This window comes from Seriola lalandi, unplaced genomic scaffold (genome assembly GCF_002814215.2).
Source record: "Seriola lalandi dorsalis isolate HSWRI2012SDOR001 ecotype SW California unplaced genomic scaffold, Sedor1 jcf7180002054913, whole genome shotgun sequence".
In the NCBI taxonomy this organism is placed as follows: Eukaryota; Metazoa; Chordata; class Actinopteri; order Carangiformes; family Carangidae; genus Seriola; species Seriola lalandi.
This window is the reverse complement of record NW_019525465.1, coordinates 215,825-242,458: the sequence shown is the minus strand read 5'-3', so window position 1 is coordinate 242,458 and position 26,634 is coordinate 215,825. Positions and strand designations below refer to the sequence as shown.

Below are 26,634 nucleotides of genomic sequence, written 5' to 3'. Positions count from 1 at the left end.
ACACACACACACACACACACACACACACATATTAAATCTGATGTTCTGACTAATGGTTCATAAATCACATGATAATGTTTTATTGATGAGTTATATTAAAACTTTTCAGTTGCCAGGTTGTTAAAATGCCTTTGGCTGGTTGGACTTTGATATTTACAACCTTGATAATTACAGACATTTGTCATTTTTAAATCATTAACAAACAGAGAGGATTAACACCTGCCATTGTCGTCTTATAACTGATGAGTTAAGACTCATTAAACAATTTAATTATTAATAAAGCCATTAATTATGACTTATAAACACTTATGGAGACTTATTAGAAATCAATTAAAGTTTAAAGGATTATCAAACATGTTTCCAGCTTCTCAAATATGAGCATTTTCTGCTTTATTTATTATTTTTTTCACTTAAGTTTTCTTCATTTAATCAGATCAAAGTCTCTGATTAAAATCTGGTTTCCAAGCATAAAAAACACTGTTACAACAATAAATACAAACAACATCAATAGAGTAAAACTGTCATACACCACAAATGAATACACAGAATATCCTGTTGTTTAGGTGCATAAACAAAGATTTTCCAAAAGCAGCTGTTTGCAGCTGTTTGCAGCTGTTTGCAGTGTGATGCAGCTGTTTGCAGCTGTTTGCAGCTGTTTGCAGCTGTTTGCAGTGTGATGCAGTGTGATGCAGTGTGTTGTGTCCGCAGGGGGAGGAGTACGTCATCCTGCACAAACAGGACCAGCTGTGGTGGCGAGCGCAGGACAAACACGGGTCAGGATTATTCTGCAATATAACTGTTGACTGACATTCGTAGGAATCAAATTATAATGATGTGATCTTATATTATTGTACAATAATATGTGTGATGAAGAGGTTGGTCTCATGAAGAGCTGAACAGGAGCATGAGTCTGGATATTTTTGTGATCATTAAATAATTATTCCATGATTACAAAAAACAATGTTATTCCATATATAAAATATCAGCATGTTTACACTGAAACTGAAACTGGCATTTTGAAATAGAAATTTATTTTAACAGTACAGTGTAAACAAATAATCCCAGCTGAGTCTGTGAATGTTCATCAGGCAGATTATTGATGTTTTCTTTCCGCTGTGTTTCCATCAGGAACAAAGGCTTCATCCCCAGTAACTACGTGACAGAGAAAAACAGAATCGAGGCAAACTCGTGAGTTTTATATCACAAGTCATATTCCTCAACTTTACGTGATATTTGTGGAAAACTGGGACATCAGAGTTTCAACGTGTTGTTTTCTGTGTCGCTACTTTGAGCTGTGAGCTATAAGTTGTTGTTGTTGTTGTTGTTGTTGTAGTAGCTCTGATCAAAAGGCAATAATTGAACCATTAACTGAGTGTTTTTGTTTTCCTTCCTGGAGGTGGTACTGTAAGAACATCACCAGGTCAGAAGCTGAGCAGCTGCTGAGACAGGAGGTATCTACCTGTCCGTCTACCTGGTTCAACATCTGTCTGTTCATGTTTCTCTTTATACCTACGTGTAGTGCAGTGGTTCACACCTCTTTATATTTACTGTGAGTAGAGCTGAAGCGATTAGTTCATCGACACAAAAATAATATAATCAGCAAATATCTGAGATTTGATTCATCGTTTCAGTCTTTTTTCAAGCCAAAATATAAAACATTGCAAATTTGCAGCTTCTGAAATGTGACAATTCACTTCTTTTCTTTGTCTTCTTCAATAATAAACTGAAAATCTTGTAAAGTAATCAATGTAAGACGTCACCTTGGGCTGTGGAAACTTGTGACGGGCATTTTTAATCATTTTATAGAATAAAAAAAAAATCTAAATTTAAAAAAAAATAATAGCACATAGATTCTCTGAGATCTAATCTAATGTTTATCCTAGTGTCTTCTGGGTAAAACGATGGTGTTTCTGGTTGTTTTCCAGGACAAAGAGGGTGGGTTTGTGGTGCGGGAGTCCAGCGAGAAGGGAGTCTACACCGTCTCCGTTTACACCAAGACGTTAAGGTGATTGACATCACAGCTTCTAAACTGAAGGTTAAAATCCTAGACAAAATGAATATGTACAATAAGTCTTCACCTGCAAACTGATGAACTTTTCCTTTGCTTGTGTACGTGCAGCACTAGCGGAGATATTAGGCATTACCAGATCAAACTCAGCGACACCGGACAATTCTTCTTGGCTGAAAAACACACCTTCAACTCCATACCGGATGTCATACACTACCATGAACACAACGCGGCAGGTACGTACACTTTTATGCGTGTTAATGAAACAACAGTGCAAACGATTTAGTAATGCTTCATTTGATATGGTGTGTTATGTGTGTGTCCGTGTATAGGTCTTGTGACGAGGTTGCGATATGCAGTGGGGCCAATGGGAAGGTGTGTACCTGCTACATCAGGATTCAGCTCAGGTAAATATTTGCGATTAAAAGTCCTTGACGTTAAGTTTCATACTAAAGTTTGAGGGAGAGATAAAAGCTGGAAATAAGTATAAAGTGTCTTTATATGCAGACGATACCGTACTTTATATCTCAGACTTTGTGGCTCTTTCCCCAAAATATTGAGAACTTTTAGGATAGTTAAATCTTTATCTCTTACAGTCTGATCGACTGGTGTACAAAAACAATTTCATACAGTTTTGTGTAATTTGTGATTCTCTTTCTTCTGTTTCCACTATATCTCTCATTCTTTTTTTTCATCCATTATCCTGCCCCTCTTCTTTCTCTCTCTCTCTCTCTCTTTCCGTCCTTCCAGAAAAGTGGGAGCTCAACCCCAGCGAGCTGACCTTCATGAAGGAGCTGGGCAGCGGGCAGTTCGGTCTGGTGAGGCTCGGCAAGTGGAGGTCTCAGCACAGAGTGGCCATCAAGGCCATCAGAGAGGGAGCCATGTACGAGGAGGACTTCATCGAGGAGGCCAAGGTCATGATGTAAGGAAGGAGAAGACTAAGGGAGCTTTAAAAGAAAAGCTACACCTTCGATTAATTCTGAAAAACTTCCCTCTTGTCAAAACATTGAAGTGAAAGTCTGTGTTTGCTGCCTCTCCCAGGAGACTGTGCCACCCTAAACTGGTGCAGCTGTATGGAGTCTGCTTGAAACAGCGCCCCCTGCTGATCGTGGCCGAGTTCATGGAGAACGGCTGCCTGCTGAACTTCCTGCGGCAGAAGGGTGGAGGTGTGAAGGAGGCGTGGCTTCTGTCCATGTGCCAGGACGTCTGCGAGGGGATGGAGTACCTGGAGTCTCATAGTTTTATCCACAGAGACCTGGTGAGTCATTGTGTGTGTGTGTCTGCGGTTTGTTGTGCATTTTAATAATGAAACTAGTGACTGTAAAACACAAGTGATACTGGGAAGAGGGATTCAACTGTCTGGTGTTTCTACTGGTGGTTTCAGTAGCCGATTATTTACAAATCGCGTCCTGCTGTTGGTAAAGTTGGAGCAAATTTTAACAATTTTATATCAGGGTTTTTGCAGGTTTCACTAAATTAAATTGAAAGATATTTGAACAACAATACAACAAGAATAATTCTTAGTAAAATAATTTATTAATTAGAATGAGCTGGACCCAGATAAGTGGCAGTAAACTGTCTGGTTGATACCCAATATATTTAGATTTATGTTTTAAACTAGTTCATTCATTCTGATGGAGCTGAAGGTTTTATTTAAGGTCTGTGACAATTATTTATTAATATCCTTAAAAAGCTGTAAAAAGTTTTTACAACTTAGAGACATCAAACTACTAATTCAGCTTCATGTGTCTGTAGTTACTGTTCTCACTTTGTAAGATACAGGAAGTACAATATTTCCCTCTCAAATGAAGCAGAATAAAAGTATAAAGCTTTTTGTCATAAGTTTCTGGTTATTTCTTTTCTCATCCAGGCGGCCAGGAACTGTCTGGTTAACGAGCACAACGTGGTGAAGGTCAGCGACTTTGGGATGACCAGGTATGGCTGCCATTTTTTAAAGTTTTAAAGGAATATTCAGCATTTTGGGAAACATGCTTATTAGATCTCTTATTAGTCTGTACGGTAAATATGAAGCCAGAGCCAGCAGCTGGTTAGCTTAGCTTAGCACAAAGACTGCAAACAGGGGGAAACGGCTAGCATGGCTAGAAACTATGTTTTGTCAGTTTTACTGTATCAGCGGTTCTACAGGTGTATGTTTTGACTCTACGTTGTTGGTTGCAGGTACGTTCTAGACAACCAGTACACCAGCTCCAGCGGTGCCAAGTTCCCTGTGAAGTGGTCTCCTCCTGAGGTTCTCCACTACAGTAAATACAGCAGCAAGTCTGACGTCTGGTCCTTCGGTGAGGAACCTCTGACAGACCTTAGTGCTGAGATACTAGTACAGGCAGTTCTCATAGTAAGAGTATTGATTGGATTGGACCAGTTTTAACTTTTTTTTAGATGTGAAGCAGCTTCAGCCAAAATCAGTAATTTAAAGCTGAAATTTCCAATGTCGAATGAATCCTGAATCAATACATGTCTGGAATACTGGAGATTCAGGTGTGACAAAATACCTCTGAAACTCAACTTTACGGAGGTGATGCATTCACTTGACCCTTCCAGTTCTCTTTTATTTTCACACAACAATCCCAAAGAAAACATGGTTTGCAAGACATCTACCATTTAACTTACTAACCATGCATCAAAACAATCAAGAAAACCTGCCGCCTCCTTTTTACAGGAAGTTAAGAATAACAATTTTCATATGTTCCTAGCCAAAATATAAAGTAGTCGTAGTAGTACAAGCAGTAGTGGTCGTAGTATTTTAGAAGGTTTTACTACAGTACTGAGGCCGAGTGTGTCCATGTGCAGGTGTGGTGATGTGGGAGATCTACTCAGAGGGTCGGACTCCGTTTGAAAACCGCTCCAACTTGGAAGTGGTTAATGATATCACCAGAGGGACTGTCTCTTATACACATCTGCAGAAGGGAGGGGAAATTACAGCATTGTGTAGTGCTCTAAAACCGACAGTAGGTGATGGTAGAGAGCTTCTGTCAGTGTCACGTGAAAGCAAGTGAATGAAAAAGTTGAACAGGAGACCCACAGATATGTTGTTGACTTGCTGTTCACTAGAAATGTGTCGCTTATCAAGTAATTAGTCATTTTAATGAATGATTTTTAGACTGAAACTGCACCATTAGAACGATTAGTCTTTCTTTCTGTACACAGAGACAGAGACAGTGACAGTTCACTGTCTCATTTGACAGTTATTAAATGAGTCATCAGCATGTTGACAGCATATTTCCAGAGCAAACGAGATTACAAATAATTTGCATTCTTTTATCCAAAAAACGCTGTGCTCATTTTTTTTATGCTGACGTAACGGTCATTTATTAATTGCGGTCTTTTTTATTTTTATTTATTCATTGCGGACGTAACGGTCTTTTTATCTAATTTCGCTGACGTAACGTTCGTCTTTTTTTCTTTTTTTTTCTCCTTTAATTTCGCCGTAACTTTTTAAAATTTAATTTCGCTGACGTAACGTTCTTTTTTTTAAATTTAATTTCGCTGACGTAACGTTCTATCCGCGGATGGTTCGATCTCCCTGTGTGGAGCATGGCGGGGGGCGTTACTATGGTAACGTTGTCGGTGGCAGCAGGCAGTTGCAGGGACACACACGGACTCACACACGCACATACCGAGACACAGAGTGAAGTTGTCTTCTCCGGTGACTGTCCACACACACAAAACGTTACTCCAGTGTTTACGTTGATAACGGAAGCTCACGGCACCGATTAAAGCTTCAAAAGGAATTCCCCTTTAAGGTTAGTGTGTATGTGTGTGTGTGTGTGTGTGTGTGTGTGTGTGTGTGTGTGTGTGTGCGTGTGTTTAGAAACTGACCTTTACTGTACATTTCAGCGGACATGAACTCAGCAGGTTGTTGTTTATGTTCTGTAGTGTTTCTGTCACATTTGTGATATTTCACCACAGTGATTTTAATGGTCCATATCACTGTGAGTTTAAAGGGATGTCATTGTATGTTTAGCTGCCACAACACATGTGATGGGAGATAACTGTCCAGCTACAGCAGTATTTACAGCACTGTTTACACATTAATATTAATTAATTCTTTAATGGTTTTGTTAATATATTTAGAATCAGTTGGTCTTAACTGTTTCTACACCCTCCAGGTAACAGCCTGTAATGGAGCGTTATGAGTCTCTGGGTCTGGTCGGGGAGGGCAGTTACGGCACCGTGCTGAAGTGCCGTCATCGAGACTCCGGCCGCCTCGTTGCCATCAAGAAGTTCATGGACTCCGACGATGACAAGATGGTGAAGAAGATCGCCCAGAGGGAGATCAAGCTGCTCAGGGTAAACCTGTCAGTCAGTCCATCACCCAACCAGTCAGTCAGTCAGCCAATCAGTCAATCAGTCAATCAAGTCTGAATGAGACTGAAACCTGAGTGAAGGAAAACACAAAAGCAGCCTGTCAATCACAAGACAAACACAACCAAAACAACTCAGAGCGCTATTCTTACATTTAGAAGAAGACAAATCAGCTGCTGCGAGCTAAAATTAGCTTCATTGTTCATACAAGGTTGTAGGTGAATTTGCGTCAAGTTAAAAATGCTTTAATAAAACATGAGACATACAGTCAGAGTAACCAGGTCCAGCTTTGAATTCACAAATGCTTATTTCTCCGCTCTCGTCTCTCTCGCCCATAAAGCAACTGCGTCACGGCAACCTGGTGAACCTTCTGGAAGTGTGGAAGCGCCGTCGCCGCTGGTATCTGGTGTTTGAGTTTGTGGAGCGGACACTCCTGGATGATTTGGAGCTAAACCCAAGTGGACTCAACCTGAACGCCAGCCGCCAGTATCTGTACCAGATCCTGAGGGCTGCAGCCTTCTGCCACCAGCAAAATGTGAGGACACGCAATGAAGCATTCGTCCAAACACCTCACCAGACTTTTAGGTCTTCCTCTCCAGGTCTTCAAATATGGCTAGCAGATGAAGGATTACAGACTTTAGCTCGTTCTTCGTCTCTTTCCCACACAGATCATCCACCGTGACATTAAACCAGAGAACATCCTCATCTCTCAGGAGGGCGTGGTCAAGCTGTGCGATTTCGGATTCGCCCGCACCATGGCGTCGCCTGCTGAGGGCGGCGTCTACACCGACTACGTAGCCACTCGCTGGTACAGAGCCCCAGAACTGCTGGTGGGAGACATTAAATACGGAAAGTAAGTGTTTACGTGTAGCCCTGTGGATGTTAGCTCTACGTTGTCTGTTGATAAAAATGTTAACAGGTGTGTGTGTGTGTGTGTGTGCGTGTGTGTGTGTGTGTGTGTGTGTGTGTGTAGACCAGTGGATGTGTGGGCTGTAGGTTGTCTATTATTAGAGATGTTAACAGGTCAACCTCTGTTTCCCGGAGACTCTGACCTCGACCAAATCTACCACATCGTCAGGTGCTTTGGTAAGCAAAAATAGTCCTATATGCTAAATCTCCTTTACAAACCCACTCAACACCATTAAGTTCTCCTTTTTTTCCATAACAGGTAACCTGACTGCTCATCACCAGGAGTTGTTCTACAGGAATCCCGTCTTTTCTGGAGTCAGGTTGCCAGAATGTTACGGCCAAGTCCCACTGCGGCAGCGCTTCCCTACAATCACATCCACTGCCATAGACTTGGCACAGGTACAATTTAGTTTATATAGTTAATTGACTGAGAGTAAGACTGTGTAACTTTTGCTTAGTGGCAAAGGCAACAGCAGCCTCTGGTGGCAGACAGTGTAATTACAGGATGATGGCGTATTAAATTCTATCATTCTCCCACTCCGAGTGGTAAAGGGTACCGGAACAGAGAGGAGAGGAAACACTGAATGAATAATAAACGTTATGAGCCACGTCGTCTTCAAATACAAATACAGTTTACCAGCTGCTAGTATGTAGCTTAGCTCTGTTCATGACCTGCTAGGTTTTAAATACAGTAAGAGCGATGGAATACAGGAACTTAAAAGCTCTGTTGATTAAAAGCCAAGAGATGTATTGCAAGCTATGAATTTGTTCATTATGTTTAGTCATTTTTAGATCTGAAGTAAGACATATCAGAATCGGTAACACCTTTCTGTCATCGCTTTCAGAGCTGTCTCCAGATGGACCCAGAAAGACGGGCTCAGTGTTCAGAACTGCTAGAACATCCTCTGTTCACACAGGACTCTTTCCACATCAGGTATCTTTGTGTTTGTAGTTTAACAGACAATTCAACAATTGTCATGAACAGATTATTTTTACAGAGCAACTAACCTAATCGAATACTCTGTTAAGGTTTAAGAGAGTATTTAGCAACATTTCATAGTCTGCTAACTCTCCCCTTGGACAACAAGCGGATAGCATGAATCAACCCTTTGACTGTTGGGTAGCCTCCGTAAGCAATTTACTAAACTGCTGCATCTATGTTATCTATGTATCTATACAGGTTTTTAAATGAGCTGAATGCCAAGATCCAAAAGGACATCAGGGAAAACTCTATCCTTCCCAAAATAACCAAAACCCCAAGACGAGAAAAGGATGAAGGAAATGAGAGAAACCAAAGAGGCAAAGAAAAGAAACAGCTGGAAGATCTGGATGAGAAAGTTAACAAGGAAAAGGAGAAGAAAGACAAGAAGGAAGAAGAGAAGACGGAGAAAACAAAAGGAAAACAACCTTCGAAGCTTTCTAAAACTATTCGGAACATCTCTGAACCTTTGATGTCCACCAAACAGTCCAAGACATTAGGTGCTAAGGTAGTCAATAATGTAGTAAGGGCTTCAGTGGCCATGAAAAGTGAAACAGGAAAAGCCACTGGTGCAGGGTTAATGAAGGAACTTGAGATTTCTAAATCAGGTAAAACCCTTTCTTCTAATTCGTCAGAAGGTACAAGGACCATAACGGGTCTGAAGAACGATAACACAGTGGTAGCTAAACCTAAACATGGGAAAGTTGCTTCTGTAGAACCAAGGGAAGACCATTTAAAAAGTACAAAGAAGACAAAAGATATAGATTCCAGTAGTTTGCATTCTAGTGGCTCAGACACAACTGTGTCAAGTAGGACTGAGAAAAATGTGATGGACATCTGTGGATCTTCTAAATCGATGCTAAATCAGGAGTATGGGAAAAGCTGGAACAATGCAAAAAAGGAAGTGCCCAAAATGTCTAAAAGCGCAACCACTGACCATCCAAATATGAGTTCATCTTCAAAAGCCTTGTTGGAATCAAAGGTCAATCGAACAGACTCAAGCTTGGCATTGCAAGCGTGTCAGCCATCAAGCAATGACCACACTACCCTAATTATCCCTTCTGTTACCAAGCTATGCAAGATGACCACTACTTCGGAGCATCAGGCACGAGACCCAGAGCAAAGACAGATGTCTGAATGTTCAAAAGTTTTGACGTCAAACCCCAAGCTGTCAAAGGCTACCTCAAACTCTGACTCAGAAATGACCAAAACCAACATGTCTTTGTCCATCAACCCATCAAAGACTCGGATTTCAGATCTTTCAACGCAGTCCTTCAAAGTTTTTATCGACACCAGTCCTGCACACAGCACTACAACACTGCCCAAAGGAGTATCAAATCCAAAGTTGTCCAAAACTGTCCTGACTTCAATTGCTAAACCCACAAATGACATCACATGTTTATCCAACAAACCTTCAAAGGACTTTCAGAAAGACAGGGAACTTACAGAAGTATCAATCAAAACCAAAACTCAGCAGGATAGTTTTAATACTTCATATGAGGTTATTAAGGAGGATCACGGAAACTTGAAGCTAAGACCAGCAACCAAAGCAGCAGGAAAGCACATACCAGTATCCCATGCTTCTGGAAAAAATCACAAAGAGGATCCCGAATCCTCAGAGCCCTCCAGTGTCCATCAGCAGACAACTCTCCAACTTAAGATCAGTCCAGAATCCAGACCAACATCAGCCTCCATACTGAGTGAAATCCCTAAAACCAACACCCTCAAAGTCTCAGATAAAGAGAACAGAGAGGATTTAGCACTTTCCCTGTCCACCAGTGCAAGAACCAAGACTTTAGTAAATCAATCCTCAAAGGTTTCTGGAAGCTCAAGCCCTAAAATAAAGAACGACAGCAGTGAAGTTGAATCCTTGAAACACACTCACTCCAGATCTTTTATTGGACAATCTCAAGCAAAGGTTGGGTCTTTTAGCAACTACAGAATGTCCACCACAACACTGTCCACAAGGACTCAGAAAACTAAATTTCTTACAGAGACAAGGAAGACAAATAGTAAGCCAGAAAGGAATGACACAACTCCAGACCACAGAGCTTCAAAGAGAAGCTTCGTCCTACACAGCACTGATACCACAGACCTTAATGAGTCTGATTTCAGTGTACCCCATTCCTCTCCGCCTCCTCCACCTCCTCCTCCCTCCTCCACTCCTCTCCTCCTCCCTCCTTCCTCAGCAACCCTTATCCCCACCTTCTCTGTCGTCAATGCCAACAGCCCAGCCGCCAGTGATCATCATACCCTCGGGGCCGGTTTCCATCCTGGGAGCCACAGCCTTAGGTACTAAAGTTCCCACAATTCAGCTACTAAAATGACTTGGCCCTGAGACAATATCAAACCTCGCCCCAAAGACCCCAACGATAAAGTACAACCACACAAGCTAGCTAGCATCTGATTAATGAAGCAGTACTGATTAACCACTTTGCTTTGATGCAAGAAGCCTAGTCAAAAACTAAGCTAGCACTAGCTGGTGTTTGTCCTGAACTGTTGTTGTCACTCCTAGTGTGGATTTTAATTGTCCAGTGAAATTCTAACATGCACATTAACTCATTAATTGTTTAGTAGCTTCTATATTTTCGGTCCGAACCAGTAGTCACAAAAAATGTTCCTGAACTCTGCCTAAAGTTGTCGTACCTGTGTGAAGCCTGTTTCATCCTTGATTATCAACTAATGTGTGTTTTGACACGTGGTAGGACGCTCTGTGTGTGTATTACAGGTGTATAGACAAGCCAAGGCATCACGGTGGCGTCTATAGTCGACTGGCCCAACAGTCTCTGTCGAGCCACATTACAGCATCGATAACAGCACAGGTAACAGCATGCATGTTTTTCTTGTGTACAACAGAGTTAGAATTTAAAGTGTTCTCTCTAAACTCTCCTTTCAGGTGTCAGATAAGAGTCTGATCAGCGAGCGCTCATTCCTGTCTGATCGCTGTAACCTTGGTAACAGCGGTGGCGTTGCCGTGGCCAAAAGGAAATCAGACATCCATTTCCCAGATCTAAGAAGCTCGGTGCTACCAGAGCTCAGAGGAAGAGATGGTATGCACAAAAACACAAACACACATCTTAGTTTCCACTTTTAACATTAGCGCCCCCTTTAGGCTAACTACGGTTCCAATCCAGGTTTTTTTAAGGTTTGACAGGTGTTGATTGATAGTGTGTCAACACCTCACTCTGCAGAAAAAGTTTCAGCTTTGCTGGGTCTTTACATCAAACTAAACTTTCCCACAATCAGAAATATGCATGAAAGCGCCACCAATTAAACACATTGTTATCAAACAATTCTTATTTATGAATTAAAAACATGTTACAACATGAGAAAAATAATGACAAATTAATGGAATATGAGTGCGACTGTTGTGGATCTTCTTTTGTGGTCAACATATAAGTGGATGTATATATTCCTGAGTTGTAACGCCGTACAAATTATTTATCTATTGACCCTAACTGTTGAAACACCAAATACATGTTTTCCCAGGCAAACACAACAAAGGCGTCACCAAGGATCAGAGGAAAGACAAACAGCCAGTTCCCTCCGTATCGCCATCAGAACCACGGCAGCTCGGACACAACAGTACTGACAGACGCCACACACACACACACCAAAACACACGTCCTAACACGACTCTCTGAACACAGATTCCTTCATTTGGACTCATCGCTGTAAACATCAACATCAACAGTGCTGACCTCGCCTAAATAAAAAGATGCATTACATTCGTCCTTATCCCGTTCATTCATTTAGCGTTAGCGGTGGCTACATTTCGCTAATATGAAGAACCGGCTGTTCCATTTCCACCTGGTTTATTGATACAGGAGAATCTTTAGTCAAACAACAGATGGATAATGTGTGAAAATTTTAATAACGGCAGTTAAATAATAGTTTTTGTTTTATTATATTACAAATTTGAACCCAGTAAACAGGTCGTTCATATGTAAATACATTAAAAAGAAGATTGTTTGCGTTGGTAAAGTTTCCTTTTTACAGCACAATAATTAATATCTACAACATACTAAATATTTACTGATATTAAAACAGTGATGCAGCTACAACATTAACAAAACTGTTTAACTTTTCCATTAATCTCTCAGTTTTGCATAAAAACAAAAAAATACAAAAATTGATGATGTCATTTTAAGACTCGTCACTAGAGTCTGAGGAAAACGAACCTACGTTCCACCGGTTCACGACTGTTCTCTTTGGCAACTTTGCCAGTACTTCGTCGCTTTCTGATGACAGCCCTCCTATTGGCTGAGACATAAACCTGTTGAATCCTGGGAGAGAACCGGCTGCACGTCCTCTGCTATTGGTCAGGAGGTAGTGGAGGAGGCGGGCTGCAGGGTTGGGGTGGTTGTTAGCGATTGGTCCTGCTGGAGCTGGGCGTGGCCTGACTGGTGCTCCAGTGTCTTTGGTCTTTGGTTTCTTTGGCGGCAAGTGCTTTAAGTAAAGAAAAGACATTTAAAACACAATGAAAAGGAAAGTTGAATCAATTAAAGTAGAATAAATCAAGTAGACAACCTAACACTATATATGAGTTTAAACAAAACAACTTCTAATCTGATGCATGGATACCTTCCTGGTGATGGGTGGAGGTGGGGCTGTTGTTGTGGTGGTGGTGGTGGTGGTGGTCGGGGGGCCCGGCGTGGGGCCCGGCGGGGGGCCCGGCGTGGGGACAGGAAAAATCCTGCAGGTGTCGCCCACAGCAGAACCATCGATCTCTGGAGGCTCAAAGTCTGAAACACTGGACAGGGGCCGAGCTGATGGAGGGAAATATCACCATGGATCAGTGGCCGATACAAAGTTAACAACAGGAGTCATCTGCTAACATCTGCTAACATCTGCTAACATCTGCTAAGTCACGATAGATAGATAGATAGATAGATAGATAATAGAATAATAATAAAAAACAAAAACACAACATAAGAAGTTTAGATTTTTAACAGTAAAAAATAAATAATTAATAATAATAAAGAAATAAAAATAATAATAATTAAATATGCATAGTATTAGATATAGATGTGATGTAATGTGGATAGAAACAGAGCTGCTATTTGAACATGATGTCCTAAAAATTATAAAATTTTGATCATAATTATTGGTAAAAAAAAAAAAAAAACTCAATTGTGAGAAATGTCGTTACTTTTTGACATTTTGCAGACGAAGCAATTAATAAACCAGAAAAAAAATTAATATATTAATTGATAATGAAACTGTAATCACCCTATAGGATATTGATGGATTCACTGTCTTAAAGACACAGTATCTTATTAAAAAAACCTTTGTATTCCTAATTAAAATCTTGTAGCTGTTTCCTTCACGCTGTCCGAGGTCAGCAGGTGCTGTGGTCGTATGTCTGCGTGCATTAAGGCGTCTGTGCTGCCATGTGATCTCTCAGTCTGCGTTGCATTATTTATGATGACAGGTCGAAGGTGTGTTTTTCTTTTGTCTCAGTCTTTTGTTTCCTGCAAAACTGCCGTGAAGACAACACGCTAACAAATAAATAATCACAGAGGTGCAATTATTCCAGCTGATCAGATTAAAACAAGCGTAATCGAACTCACCGTGAGTCAAGTGGAAGCTCTGAACTCTGAGGAGGAGGAGGAGGAGGAAGGTGGACAGACCTGTCAACCTGCAAGACATGACTTTGTAGATGCAGGCAGCAAATTAGAGGATAAAGACGAAGGAGGACAGACTGCGGACTGACTGAGGAAGACGTGAGATGAGGAAGGTGAAGCAGGATAAAAAGGGAGGGAAGGACTGAAGAGGAGGGAGGAGAGGGGAAGGGAACAGATGGATAATGTCTAGACTGAAAGGTTTTGTCAGGGTTTGTGGTTCTGAGTTGCGTCACGGTGAAACTCTGTTAATCATCGCTGCTTTTTAAAACTTTATTCCTTTGGTGAAGGTTTACAGAGAAACAGCCTGAGTCACAGGAACACACGTTTCACACCGTCCTCACATGTCCTGAAAATCAATTTCCATCCCTTTCTACTACTTTTTATTCCTCATTCATCTCTTTTTTTCAAAGTAAAACGGAGTGTTGTTTAGACTTGGACATTAATTAATAGATTCATTTTTCGTCTGTCTAGACATTTTCTGACCAACAAAAAACTGGAAGTAAAAGGCACAAACCTCAGTTTTACTTCATCCATTACCACTATTATGAAATGTTTCGATAGCATTGAGATCAGTTTGCTGATCACATGGAGCCGATCGTTGAGATGTTTTGATCATAAAATGTCTAAAAAAATGTCCTTCACAGTTTCCTGAAGTTTCAGGTGACATCTTTAAATGTCTTTTCTTTGGCCCAAACCCAAAGATACTCAGTTTAGTTCAATATACAAAGATTTTATACATAATGGGACTTTTAATGTACTGTATGATCAAGAAACTGGCTCAGCTTTAAATGTTTATCTCACCTTGACATCAGCTGTTACACCTGGAGTTTCCCTGCCACATGTTTTAATCCTTCTTACTGTCTCTCCCAACCTTATAACAGCAGATTGTGTAATATTATTCCAGCGCAGATCAGTGAAGCATCAAACCACTAAGCTTCTCTTGATTATTCTCAAAACACATCGTGTTCATAAAGTATGATGCAAAGAGAAATCATCACCAGGCTGCGGTTTAGTTTGTCTAGGATCCAGTCTGGACTTCAGTACCTGGAAAAGCAGAGGGAAGTAACTTAAGAACAATTTTTACTTTCCATTTTTTGCTTCTTATATTTCAGTGCTTTGCTCAAGGTCGCATTGAACTGTTTATGGAAACGTTTACACACACACACACCAACACAAAGGTGTGTGTCTACCTCTCTACCTGTGTCCCTCCAGCCTTTACTGGTGTTACTCAAGAGGACCCAGAGATTTCCTAACATCACACACACACACACACATTGTGACTGTTTATAGCCTTGGTTGCTATGGGAGCAAGTGTCTGCTTACATACACACACCTACTGTACAGTCAGTGTGTGTATATGTGTGTGTGTGTGTGTGTGTGTTCATGATCCTCTCCCATTATCTTGTCTTATCTAAACAAAAGGCAGATTGTTTGTAACAGTGATGTAATGTGAGCAGATATAAAGGCATTTTCGGTTTTTATTAATGAACAGTATACGACATATTTTATATTATTACAGCTGCATTTTACAGTATTTTCCTTCATTATCTGTTTATACAGAAACCTCCAATTATATATAAACAGTTATATCTGCTGACCACATTATTGTGTTGTAATCATAAAGTCATGTTTGGTAAAAGAGCTTTGACTTAGAGTCCACCTATACTGGCTTTTTATTTTGAGCTTATGGAGATGCAACAGTTAATCAAGTAACTGATTAATATACAATTAACAAGCAAATAAACTCCCCTCAACTCTGTTGAAGGTCACAGCCTCAGAGCTCAGTTTAACATGGGCGTCTATGGGAGCTTTGGACCGCCCTCTCTGCACTTTGGGGGGGGATTTCCTCAAAAACCGTAAAAGGCATCAGAATGAGACCAAAACTGGGTGATACAGGACAAAAATCTCTACATTTTTGGTATAAAAATTGTCAATGAAGGTTGGGAATTGTGAGATTTAAAAGATTTTGTAAGATTTCTTTTTGAGGAAAACTTTCAGGGATGGCAGTTAGAGTGCACGTATTAAAAAATCTGAAACAGTCTAAAAATGACGCAAAACGTAAACTGCGATTTTGTGAAAACCGTAATAGTTGTCAAAATACCGATTTAACCCAAAAGAGTCTCAAGTCTTGTGACCCGTTTAAGGTTTCAACCATTTTTCTACGTTGAAATATGACGCAGTAGTACAGCTCCAAAGAGGGATGGGTTTGGTCGTTTACCAATTCATTCTCAATGGGAATTCTATCCATTTATGTTGCCATGGTTACTCAAAACCCTAAGAAAAGTCATAGTACACCATTCCCGATCGAGCTGCACGTATTGATATATATATTATCTATGTTTTCTCAAAGTATGTAGGTATGCGGGATAGTTATATAATTTTTCAGTATGTAGAGAATTCTTTTTAATTTTTTCTTTTTGATTTTTTCTTTAAAAAACCTTTGTTTATAGACGAGAAAATTAATCAAGAAATTAATATATTGAAAATAATCACTTTTTTCAACTACACATCATGGTCTTCATCAGTGGATGAAGTTTGCTCAGTTGTCATAACCTAATCTAAACAACTCCCTCTGCTGATGAAGACTCTGGGATGTGGCTGAAAGCTCATAATTACTATTCCCAGGGTGAAGAATCAACTTTCAAGCTCGATAGAAACAAATGCAAGAATTTTAAATTTGGATGTCACAAATGTGAGCAGGAGAAATTAAGTTTATAAAACTGTCTGAACTTTAAAAATTAACAGAGCTGAAATTCAGAATAAAAATCCAGTATTTTATTTTGTAAAAATTCATAAATATAAAATTCTTGTATTTATGTGAAAATTAAAAAAATCACTTCTGTAAAATGTACAGTGGAAAAATCAGGATACAGTTCAATGAGTTAACACATTACAGTTCTACAGTGTTAGTGAGGAGTGGATAAATTACATATTAATAACTTCTCTATAAACATGAGCATTTATTTTACAAACAAATGATCAGTCGATCTGCGAGATCTCTGCTTCTTATTTTATCACATGAATCAACTTTATGAAATTGAATGAAAATGAACAAATGAACATAGTAAAAAAAAATTAAAGTCATATCTATAAAAGATGTACAACCACAACTACAGCGCCTCCAGCTGCACATAGGTTTAAACCGCATCGTAGATTACATCACCATGGTGACTGTTATGATGATGATGGTGATGGTGAAGGTCTAGGTGAACTTCCTGATGAAGCGCAGTTTGAGGTAAGTGATGATGAGGAAGCAGATGGTCATGATGCCCAGAGCCATGTGGTTCTGCCAAAAGCCCCAGGTGGAGTAATCCACGCCCTGCTCCGTCAGAAACTCCTCCCCTGTGCAACTGCAGGCACAGCACAAAGGTTCCCCATTAACCAAATAACCACATCACTGACTGAGTAACTTCCCCATTACAGCACGTAACTATCTGAGTGGCAGCCATTTTTAAAATGTTTAATTTAAGTAACTAACCATCTAACAAACTAACTAACTAAGTTTAATCAACTCAGTGAGAAAGAAACAGGCTCACATTTTAACTAACTAGATAACATACAGCAAAACTTAGGGCTAATAATTTAACTGGTTAACTAATTTAATGCTCAAACCCAAACAATTAATCATGTGAAGTAACTGATTGAGTCACTGACTAAACTGACTAACCAGTTTTCTGACTACAAACAGGAATCTGCTGGGGTGTAATGTGTCATGCTGTCCAGCAGGTGGAGCCGTCACTGTGGCACAAACTACCACGGCGTCAGTGATAATTTTATATCAGTTAAATCAAATTAGAATTCGTCATTAATGTTTAAACTTGATTGTTATGTGTTTCTTACGCGAGTCCAGGTGGAATGATGCTGGCATTTAACCCGTGACAGAAGTTCAGCCCAGAAAACTCATTAATCTGCAAAGCCTGGAGAGACACAAAGGGACATCACCATCATCCAGTCATACGTCAGAAATATGTTTTTCAATTCCTAGAAATCCAGAAACTCTGCTTTAAAATCTACATAAAAAGTTAAACTAAAGCACTTCCAGTAGAAGAACTAAACATGTAACAATATAAACTCACTGAAGACAACAAATTATTTTTAATTCAATAATACTGACGAAAGGAAACTGAAGGCAGATTTGGTGGTAGGTGTGTGTACATACACTGAGCCCATATCTTGGTATGCTGAGGTATTTCAACCAAGAGAGCCAGCTGACGATGGAGGGAAGATTCACCAACAAACCTGCAAAGATCTGCAGAAAAAGTGGGAGAGAAAAAGGTTTACACATAAGACGTTAGATCTTTATTTATTCAGTGCAACAAATATGAATATGAGATGTTTTTATGGCTTTGTATATGTGCGTTTTTATGTGTTATCTTCATTTTAAACTGAAACTGTCTTCACCTGTGCTCTTTATATCAAAATAACATTTTTCTCTCATAAAACAAACATTGCATTAATAAAAAATAAAATAAAGAAAAAACAGATTTAATAATCATAATAATAATGTGGTTTATGGAAAATGCTGCTCAGTTTAAATGGTGTTCAATCATCTTATTTTTTGCCTTGTGAAGCGCTTTATAACACATATTTTGCAATATAATGTAAATAGTTATGTTAATAATTATAATGGGAGTTGGAGTTTTCATGTTTCATGGTTTTGGGAATCAGAGTGCTTTTAGGTCTGTGATTGGTCAGATTGGTAGTACTTGATTTGTTACGGAAAGAAGAAAGAAAATTAAATTGTGTCCAATGTAAGTAGCAAACATTAGCATAGCAGAGTAACTAGCTAACACAGTGTTACTTCTCAGGCCAGGTACAGAGGTAGACGCCCTGCTGTCCTCACAAATCGATACATTGTTTCGACAACAAACGTGCAGTTCAGTTCTAGAATGGAATGTTTGACAGGTGTGGCAACAGTTGCTAAGGAGGGGGGGGGGCGCGGGCTTTAGCAAATATGTGTAAGTGTTAGTGCTGCTGTGTGTGTACGTCACCATCATGAAGACACAGGCGATGGTCATGAAGATGTTGGCGATGGCCACCACCGTCTGGTCGGCTGAGATTGCCAGAGCCATGGCGGTGGCCGTGTAGGCGACCAGCATGACCGTGAACATGAAGAGGAAGAAGGCCTCAACTGTGGGCTTCAGGCCTGCACACACACACATCACAGGAACCAAGGTTATAATCAATCTAAATATAAATCTAAACTGTAAAGTCACCTAAAGTATAAGGCTACAGTTAACAGCTAACTAACTTTGAAATATAAACTCCAGTTTAACAAAATAAAAGCCTGGTCTTAAACAATAATAAAGACATGACAGCAGCAGGAAGCTCTTCAGATTTTATAGCAACAAAAGTGAAATCATGTTCACCGATCATGAAGTACGCCACGCAGCTGAAGACAATGGCGGGGATGGTCCTCAGTGTGATGATGTCAGACAGGATCTTAGACAGGAAGTAGACGGACAGTCTGTAGTAACCGCTGATGTACTCATGACTGTAGAGAAGGAGAGAAAAAGTTTTATCAATAAACCTGATCCAATCTCTTTTAAACCAGGACAAGTTGAAGATAAACAACTATATATTTATGTTTACTCAATCACATTGTGGGGACTCACTTCCCATCAGGGGACTGACTTAACTCTTCACTTCGGGGTATGGTTAGCCTAGCTTAGCATACAGACTGAGAAACGTAAAGTGGATATCTGCATTCCCCAATATGAACTATTCCTTTAACCTCAAAATAAACCAATTTAACCTTGTGGGGACATCAGTTTTGTCCCCAGATGGGAAGTGAGTCCTCACAATGTGACTGAACTAACAGATGTCCTCTAATGTCACTCTCAGAAAGACAGACCATAATAATATTTATTTATTTCCTTTTTTGTTTTTAGAGGTTATTGGATGACTTGAAATTCTTCATACAACACTGCGTCCTCATGAGTGTGTGTTTGTGTGTCAGACCCACATGAAGAGTTTCCTCTCGGAGATGAAGAGTTCAGCCGACGACAGAGAGCTGAAACACTGATTCACTGTGATGAAGAAGAGAGCACCGAACCTGGAAACACATTATCAATCTGATCAATACACAATCTGATCCGGCACACTATACACATTGTAACGTGTTATACATGATGACAAAACACAAGTAGAGAAGAGTAGAATACCTGTTCTGCATCCCGCTCTGATTCTCCTGGACGTCAAAGAAAATGGCTCCTACGACCAGAGCGAGGAACAAGGTTACAGCTACCTGAACAGAGTGAAAACACAGTCATCAATACTATAATACTACAGTGAATGTGTTTAGATCTGAAGCAATTATGACTGAGTGCTGAAGCCTCAAGTATCTGAGGCTGCAGTTCCTATAGTGGCCACTATGAGCACTCAGCAGTGTTACCTCAGGTGTGTGTTGTTGGACATTTCAATCGACAATCAATTCACTTGTTGTGTTCTCACCTGGGCGACCGAGGTCTGTGGGTTGAGCATGAGGTTGCGGAACGTTCTCTTGAGAACCCATCTGAACTGGGTCAGGAAGCTGGTGTTGTAAGTGATGGTTCTGGAGGCAGCAGTGGTGGTCGTCGGCTTGCCCTGAATTATCCTTTCTGAGAGAGAGACGGTGACAGAGCAACTTCAGGTGTTAATGCTCATCAACTCTTTTCTTATATATAATGTTCTGCACATTTTTGTGAACTTCAGCTACAAATATTAGTTAAATTATAATAATAATTATTATTATTCAGGAAATGAAAAATACAAAACGGAATGTAAGAAATAGCAAAAAATTCACATCTAATTCATGATACATTTGATAACAACAACAAAACAAAACAGCAAATAAATGACAATATCCTGAGTGGGAATTAGCTATGAGACAATTTGCTTGATGATGACACATATAATCCAAGAAGAATTTATAAAATAATATGTGTATAATATATCTCTAAATCCAAATGTAGCATCTCTACATCTTTTATTCTCTTGAAAACATGTTGACTGACGCTTGATTATTCATGAGGAGATCGACCCTGTGATCTTCTTGAACCCACCCAGCTCTGCCTTGGTCTGTTTATAGTGCTGACAGCTTCTGTACTCCTCCACCAGCTTCTCCTCGATCCCCCGTCTGGACATTGACACTGAGTCTGAATCTGGACAAAGAAAGAGGCTTTCAGCAAAAAATCCACTCAACTCAAATAAATAAAAGATAAATAAACACTGTGTGGAAATCTTTCTCCCGTCACAACAACAAACCTTCTCTGTCCACGCTGCTGTTGATGACTGCGGTCGAGTCTCCGTTGATGACGTCCAGGAAGAAGTCAGCAGGGTTGTTGTGGGGCTCACAGGTGTATCCTGGGAAATGAAGTTCCAAAGCGGATTATTAACATTACTTTTCACTTCACATCACGTTGTGTCAAAGTTAACCACGTGTTCCTACCGATGTCTGAGAAGTACTCCAGAGCGCTCTGTGCCGGCCCGTGGTAAACCTGACGAACAAGAGTTCATATGAAGACATTAATAAAACGTAGAATAACGACAGGTGAGAGGCCGCGCCGTAACGAACCAACTCAACGTGTAAAACAGTCTCAGGTCGTTCACACAACGTGGTTAACAATTAAAGTCAGAAGTTTAGATGAATTATTAAGACCAAAGATGGCCGCTACAGAACGCATGAGTGACCTGTTTGCCGGTGACCAGCAGGGTGAGGCTGTCGAACAGGCGGTAGATGGAGTATCGAGGCTGGTGGATGGACAGGATGATGGTGCGGCCATTGTTCGCCATCCTGAGCAAACAGGAAGAGAGAGATGGTAAATATTCTCTTAACGTAAAGGACGGGTCACCGCTGGTTTCCATTGACCACCGTCTTTTCCTCATCGTAACCAAACAGTTTGGATTGCACAAACCTAAAAACCGTTACTTAGCAACGAGTTCACCAAATCAACATTATATGGTGATAATATGTCAGTGTTGTGTTCTCAGCTTGTTTCTGCTGCCCCCATATGGCTTCAGCCTAGTGTGTGTGTGTGTGTGTGTGTGTGTGTGCGTGTGTGCGTGTGTGCGTGTGTGTGTGTGTGTGTGTGTGTGTTCACACCTCTTGAGCAGCAGCAGCACAGAGTTAGCGGTGCTGGCGTCGAGCCCCGTTGTGGGTTCGTCCAGGAAGAGGACGGACGGGTCGATGATCAGCTCCATGCCGATATTCGTCCTCTTCCTCTCGCCGCCCGAGATCCCACGAATCAGCTGGGTGCCCACCTGAACACACACACACACACCTTTACTTACTACCTCTTTTTCATGTGTTTTCTTTTCCTTCTTCCCTCTTTTTTTGACCTTTTATCACCTTATTTCTTTTTCCTTTGTCTTTCTTTCTTCACTATTTCCATTTTTTTGGTCCTCTCTTTATTTCCATCTGTTTGTAACTTTATTTCCTTTTTGTCTCATTTTATTGTTCATTTTCTTTTTCTTCTTCTTTCCTTACTCTTTCCCTCTCTTACTCTCTTCTGTATGTTTTTGTCACCCTTTCTTTCTTTCTCTCTCCCCTTCCCTCCCTCCTCACCCTGGAGTCGGCCACTCGGCTCAGTCCCAGCTCCTGGATCAGTTTGTTGACCTTTTGTTCCTTCTCCTCCTGAGTGACGGAGGACGGGAGACGCAGCGCCGCCGAGAAGCTGAAGTTTTCTCTGACCGTCAGAGTTCCCATCACCACGTCGTCCTGCAGACAAGAAACCATCGACATCTGGATGCACTTTTATTTCAAAGATATCTTTTCATATTTGATCTGTGATCGATTATCGGTATTATCGATTTGACCCTTGACCTTCTTAAACAGTTTGAAGTATCCTGTGTGCGACTGAAACACTCTTGGCCTAAAAAGCTGGTCCTATTGTTGTGTGCAGACTTTTCCTGCCTCGACCAGGAAACTCTCCTGAATCAAAGCTGGCTGCTGTGGGTCTCCTGGCTTCCTGCCCGTCTCACCCACCTGCACCACGTATCCAGACAGACACTTGAAGTTCGGAGGCTGAGGAGCTCCGTCGATCAGGACTTCTCCTGACAGACCGGCCGGGTCCTTCCTGGCTGCCAGAACATCCAGGAACCTGAACCACAAACAGCTCCCATCAACGACTCTTATTTACACATCAGCTCGCCTCATTCATAAAGAAGCTTCAATGAGACACTATGATATAAAACCTTTATTTACACAACAGTGTTGTCCATGACAAGAACAACCATCCATTTTCCTTACATCATCTGATTCAGCAAACCAGCAGGAAGAGTGTTTCCATCCACCTGTTCTTATGCATGTTTTCAATTTACACAAAAAATCAGAGAGAAAAATTTAAAAATATATATATTGCAAAAAGGTTTTTGTGGTGTGTTGATAAAAAAATAAAATGGGACAAAGAGGAAATAGACTTAGTGAAAAGATAATGCCACACATTAATAGAAACAGAAATATTGTTTAATTGTGTAATGTCTTCTTCTTCTTCACCTGAAGCTTCCTCACCTGTTTATCTCTTATGAACTAATATTCACAGAGTGGATGGAAACACATTAATTCACATTTTCCTTTTGCTAATTTTCTGGAAATTCGTTTTTGAAACCACGCCCACTTCCGTCTGACGAACGCCTCGACGAAGCCTCATCCCTGACCCCATACTGACGGGCAGTGTCTCATCTAAACTGGGAAGAGTATGAGCAAACACTTACGATGACTTGCCGCTTCCTGTCGCTCCCATGATGGCGTTCAGCCCCGGCTTCATGATCCCACTGAGAGACAGAAAATTTATTATAAATAATATTGTACTTATAAACAAACAAACAAAATATATGTTAGTTCATGAGCTATAGAAGTGATGTCCTGGACAGAGCCAGGCTAGCAGTTTCCCCCCGTTTCCAGTCTTTGTGCTAAGCTAAGCTAACAGCCCACACATTGCTCATATTGCTGACTGTCCCTGTAATTTTCTGTGTTCATCTCTATTGTAATGTTTTTAAATGATGCAGCACTTTCAGTTCTTTGTCTTCAAGGTGACTGTTGGTGAACTTTTTGATCACTTGTGCCGTGTTGTCATATTTTTAAGGAACTGAGATGTTTTTGAGGCTTTTTCCTCCTGCGGTCTGAGAATATATTCATTGTTTGGTTTTGGTGAAGCTGTTTTGCAATAGTTTGATTCATGTTTCGGTGGTTGTGCTGAGAGAACACTTCCCCCTGTCCAACGCATCAGTTATTCAGCTAATTTCACACATGACACTGTTCTGTTTCAACACTGCAACCATGATGCTGCAGTTTTATTCTGCCTCACAGATGATGGTTCTTTCTGTCTTTCTATCCACCTTTCCTTCATATATTTATTTTAATTTACTTATAATATATTTTAAATTAGCTATTTGTAAGTTTTGTTTTGTTTTCTATCACTTCCTTTCTTCTACTGAACTTTGCATGCTAACCAGCTAGCACCGACACGGCCAGACCATCTTGTCACTTTCCGATACCGAGTCACTGTAGCGTCCAGTCAGCTCTGAAGAGGTAGCGCTGCGTGAAGGACGTTTTATAACCTCCTGTCTTGCAAACACAAGATGGCTGAAGCTCTTGCCAAGACTGATAAGTAAACCGCTGTTAATGCTAACGTTGGCTATGTAGCATTAGTGAAAGTTACAGTTGGCTCCTTTAAGTTCTTTTTCAATAAACTGAGTAAATAATAATCATAATAATGATATTTCTGGTGGCAGAGAAGTGAGGATGTTTCTGACCAGTTCAGTTTTTGATCCAACTGTTGAGAAACCTTTTGTCTTTTTGCTGATTGTGGCTAACACGGTGACACAACTTCCCCCTGTCAAACCTACGTCAGGTCATTTGTCAGAAAACACATGACACATTGAAACCATGATGCTGCATTTTCATTTGTTACTTTGAGTTTTATTTTCTGTTCTCTTTCTATTAGCAGAAGCATATTGGAGCTTCACTCTCCTTGATGTGTGGCAACATTAAATCTGGGTTTATATCAGATCCGTAAACCAAACCGACTTGGTGAGGTCTAGAAATGTTTCACTGAGAGAAAATCAACGCAGATCTCTAAACTCTGCGTTGTGCACGAAGCCGACAGAGAAAGATAAAGGTCAAAAAGCCCAAATCTTCTCAACAGCTCAATGAGAGAAAAGGCAGGAGAGAATGAGGAGAAGCCAGAGCTGCGTTCACCCACCTCTTCATATTTAACTTACATGTACAAACCAAATGTTTAACTTCCTTCCCTCTCATGATAAGACATGAACAGCTCTTTTCAATCTGGTTTCAGGTATGAGACGCACAGTTTCTTTCCTTACTTCCAAAATATGTTAACCGCTATCTTCCTAAAAAGAATGTGTGACATGTGACTTTACTTGAAGCTGCATTGCTTCGTTTCTCAAAACTAAAACTAAAGGTGAAATCTTTCGGTGCGCGATCATAAATGATGGTGATTATAAATAAGCTCTGGGTTGATAAACTGTGAACTTGTCTGTTATGTAAGGAGAAGTTGGCAGACATCGTTCGCACGTGAACAGATGAACTGAAGCTGTAAACATTTCTATAAAACACTGAATCCTCCTTCAACTTTGACTCAGACTGGTCAATGATTACACGCAAAGAACAATAAAACACCTGTGATACCACCAGCTGTGGACTGTACTCACGCTAACATGTGCACCGCACTTTGACCAGTTGCATTTTTCATAACAAAAATAATCAAAGACCTTGAACTTTTTCATAACAGAGGGGTAACGAAAGAATTTCAAGGTTTGTGGAGAGACGTTGGTGTTTCAGACACGGACTAAACAATATGACCTCTTGGTGAGTTCTAATAGAAATGTGGTTTGGGGTTTTTTGTGAATAATGAGCTTTATGGTTTTTGTTTACTCATTAAAGGATTAAAGTTTAAAAAACAACTAAGTCATTAATATTTGTGTATGGGTGTGATGTACAAGCTGAACAAGCCTCAATAAGAGACGTTTACACTCTAAAAAACAAAACTTTTGCACAAATAAAACCAAAGAATCAGAAATGCTAGTGGCTATGCTAGCAGTGAGCTAAATGCTACCACCAGCTGCTGATGTTTAGCAGGTTTAATGTTTACAATGTTCACCATCTTAATTTCAAGCGTTAGCATGTTTACATTCGCTGATGGGTATGTCTTTAGTTTTGCAGGTACTCGGTCGAAAACCAAAGTGTTGGACAAGTTGAAATTCTGACCTGATGGGGGCGCTAGATGAAAAGTCAGAGGATCACCAAAACTATTACAGGTCATCCTAAGAGGAACGAATGTCCGCACAAAATTTGATGCCTTTGCATCCGATGGCTGTTGAGATATTTCATACCAAAGTGATGGACAGAGCAAATTTCCATCTGTAGAGCTGTGCTGCTAACATGCTGCTAACATGCTGCTAGCATGCTGCTAACATGCTGCTAGCATGCTGCTAACATGCTGCTAACATGCTGCTAACATGCTGCTAGCATGGCTGATTCCTCAGAACTACAGAGGCAAAAATCCAAAGTTTAACCGGATTTCTTCAGGTTACGTGAAAACTGAGAGCCGACATATTTCTGTGAATTTAATACCCTGAACTTTCTCACTAAGTCACGTTTGAAAGGTATGGAGGCAGTTCAGCATCCTGCCACTGTGTCTGTTTGTTGATTTAAGCTGAGAGTCATTGTTTTCTGACAAGCTTCTGTATGTATGTGTGTGTCACAGAAGGAAAGTGGGAACCTAAGTCTCCTGACAAAGCAAACTTCCTTCCTTTGCCTCCAGAGATGTGTGTGTATGTGTGTGTGT

General features: G+C 40.4%; 5 protein-coding genes across 6 annotated transcripts in view; 3 read left to right on the top strand and 2 right to left on the bottom strand.

The window, feature by feature from the left end:
• txk (TXK tyrosine kinase) overlaps window positions 1-5,022 on the top strand; it is a 7,192-nt gene extending 2,170 nt beyond the window's left edge. Inside the window, exons 3-13 of the mRNA XM_087169757.1 lie at window positions 709-773; window positions 1,129-1,188; window positions 1,397-1,451; window positions 1,926-2,005; window positions 2,120-2,244; window positions 2,341-2,415; window positions 2,759-2,930; window positions 3,050-3,266; window positions 3,879-3,943; window positions 4,187-4,305; window positions 4,817-5,022. Of these exons, the coding sequence (XP_087025883.1) occupies window positions 709-773; window positions 1,129-1,188; window positions 1,397-1,451; window positions 1,926-2,005; window positions 2,120-2,244; window positions 2,341-2,415; window positions 2,759-2,930; window positions 3,050-3,266; window positions 3,879-3,943; window positions 4,187-4,305; window positions 4,817-5,022 (1,239 nt within the window). The remainder of the gene's footprint in view (window positions 1-708; window positions 774-1,128; window positions 1,189-1,396; window positions 1,452-1,925; window positions 2,006-2,119; window positions 2,245-2,340; window positions 2,416-2,758; window positions 2,931-3,049; window positions 3,267-3,878; window positions 3,944-4,186; window positions 4,306-4,816) is intronic.
• On the top strand, window positions 4,958-11,947 carry LOC111673183 (uncharacterized). Its single transcript, XM_023430863.2, has 10 exons — window positions 4,958-6,316; window positions 6,672-6,866; window positions 7,000-7,184; window positions 7,305-7,417; window positions 7,500-7,639; window positions 8,086-8,174; window positions 8,421-10,511; window positions 10,948-11,041; window positions 11,116-11,269; window positions 11,709-11,947. The coding sequence occupies exons 1-10, from the start codon at window positions 6,149-6,151 to the stop codon at window positions 11,861-11,863; spliced, it is 3,384 nt and encodes a 1,127-aa protein (XP_023286631.2). The 5' UTR covers window positions 4,958-6,148; the 3' UTR covers window positions 11,864-11,947.
• LOC111673180 (uncharacterized) overlaps window positions 8,513-26,634 on the top strand; it is a 125,194-nt gene continuing 107,072 nt past the window's right edge. For both annotated transcript variants that reach the window (XR_015436125.1, XM_023430860.2), the window contains exon 1: window positions 8,513-8,540. Coding sequence is in view for 1 of the 2 variants with exons in the window: in XM_023430860.2 (XP_023286628.2) it covers window positions 8,513-8,540 (28 nt within the window). In the remaining variant the exon portion in view is untranslated. The remainder of the gene's footprint in view (window positions 8,541-26,634) is intronic.
• LOC147817705 (uncharacterized) lies at window positions 12,066-13,923 on the bottom strand. The gene is made up of 3 exons (XM_087169772.1): window positions 13,793-13,923; window positions 12,804-12,988; window positions 12,066-12,668 (listed from the first exon to the last, which is right to left on the bottom strand). Exons 1-3 carry the CDS (start codon window positions 13,869-13,871, stop codon window positions 12,366-12,368), a joined length of 567 nt encoding a protein of 188 aa, XP_087025898.1. The 5' UTR covers window positions 13,872-13,923; the 3' UTR covers window positions 12,066-12,365.
• On the bottom strand, window positions 16,600-23,681 carry abcg2a (ATP-binding cassette, sub-family G (WHITE), member 2a). The gene is made up of 16 exons (XM_023430880.2): window positions 23,540-23,681; window positions 22,812-22,926; window positions 22,392-22,544; window positions 21,930-22,087; window positions 21,518-21,620; window positions 21,276-21,324; window positions 21,092-21,190; window positions 20,890-20,988; window positions 20,300-20,445; window positions 20,011-20,093; window positions 19,812-19,901; window positions 19,216-19,340; window positions 18,838-18,992; window positions 18,006-18,095; window positions 17,687-17,763; window positions 16,600-17,196 (listed from the first exon to the last, which is right to left on the bottom strand). Exons 1-16 carry the CDS (start codon window positions 23,590-23,592, stop codon window positions 17,049-17,051), a joined length of 1,743 nt encoding a protein of 580 aa, XP_023286648.2. The 5' UTR covers window positions 23,593-23,681; the 3' UTR covers window positions 16,600-17,048.

Bases quoted from the DNA above. Each gene is read 5' to 3' on its own strand.
- LOC111673183 (XM_023430863.2), top strand. From the start codon at position 6,149: ATGGAGCGTTATGAGTCTCTGGGTCTGGTCGGGGAGGGCAGTTACGGC. The intron at 6,317-6,671 runs GTAAACCTGTCA...TCGCCCATAAAG, and splicing joins GGGAGATCAAGCTGCTCAGG to CAACTGCGTCACGGCAACCT. The intron at 11,270-11,708 runs GTATGCACAAAA...ATGTTTTCCCAG, and splicing joins AGAGCTCAGAGGAAGAGATG to GCAAACACAACAAAGGCGTC.
- LOC147817705 (XM_087169772.1), bottom strand. From the start codon at position 13,871: ATGTCTTGCAGGTTGACAGGTCTGTCCACCTTCCTCCTCCTCCTCCTC. The intron at 12,989-13,792 runs GTGAGTTCGATT...TCCCTCCATCAG, and splicing joins GAGCTTCCACTTGACTCACG to CTCGGCCCCTGTCCAGTGTT. The intron at 12,669-12,803 runs GTATCCATGCAT...CTTTACTTAAAG, and splicing joins CTCCACCCATCACCAGGAAG to CACTTGCCGCCAAAGAAACC.
- abcg2a (XM_023430880.2), bottom strand. From the start codon at position 23,592: ATGAAGCCGGGGCTGAACGCCATCATGGGAGCGACAGGAAGCGGCAAG. The intron at 22,927-23,539 runs GTAAGTGTTTGC...TTTGTGGTTCAG, and splicing joins ACAGGAAGCGGCAAGTCATC to GTTCCTGGATGTTCTGGCAG. The intron at 20,989-21,091 runs GTTTGTTGTTGT...TTCTTTGTCCAG, and splicing joins CAGCAGCGTGGACAGAGAAG to ATTCAGACTCAGTGTCAATG.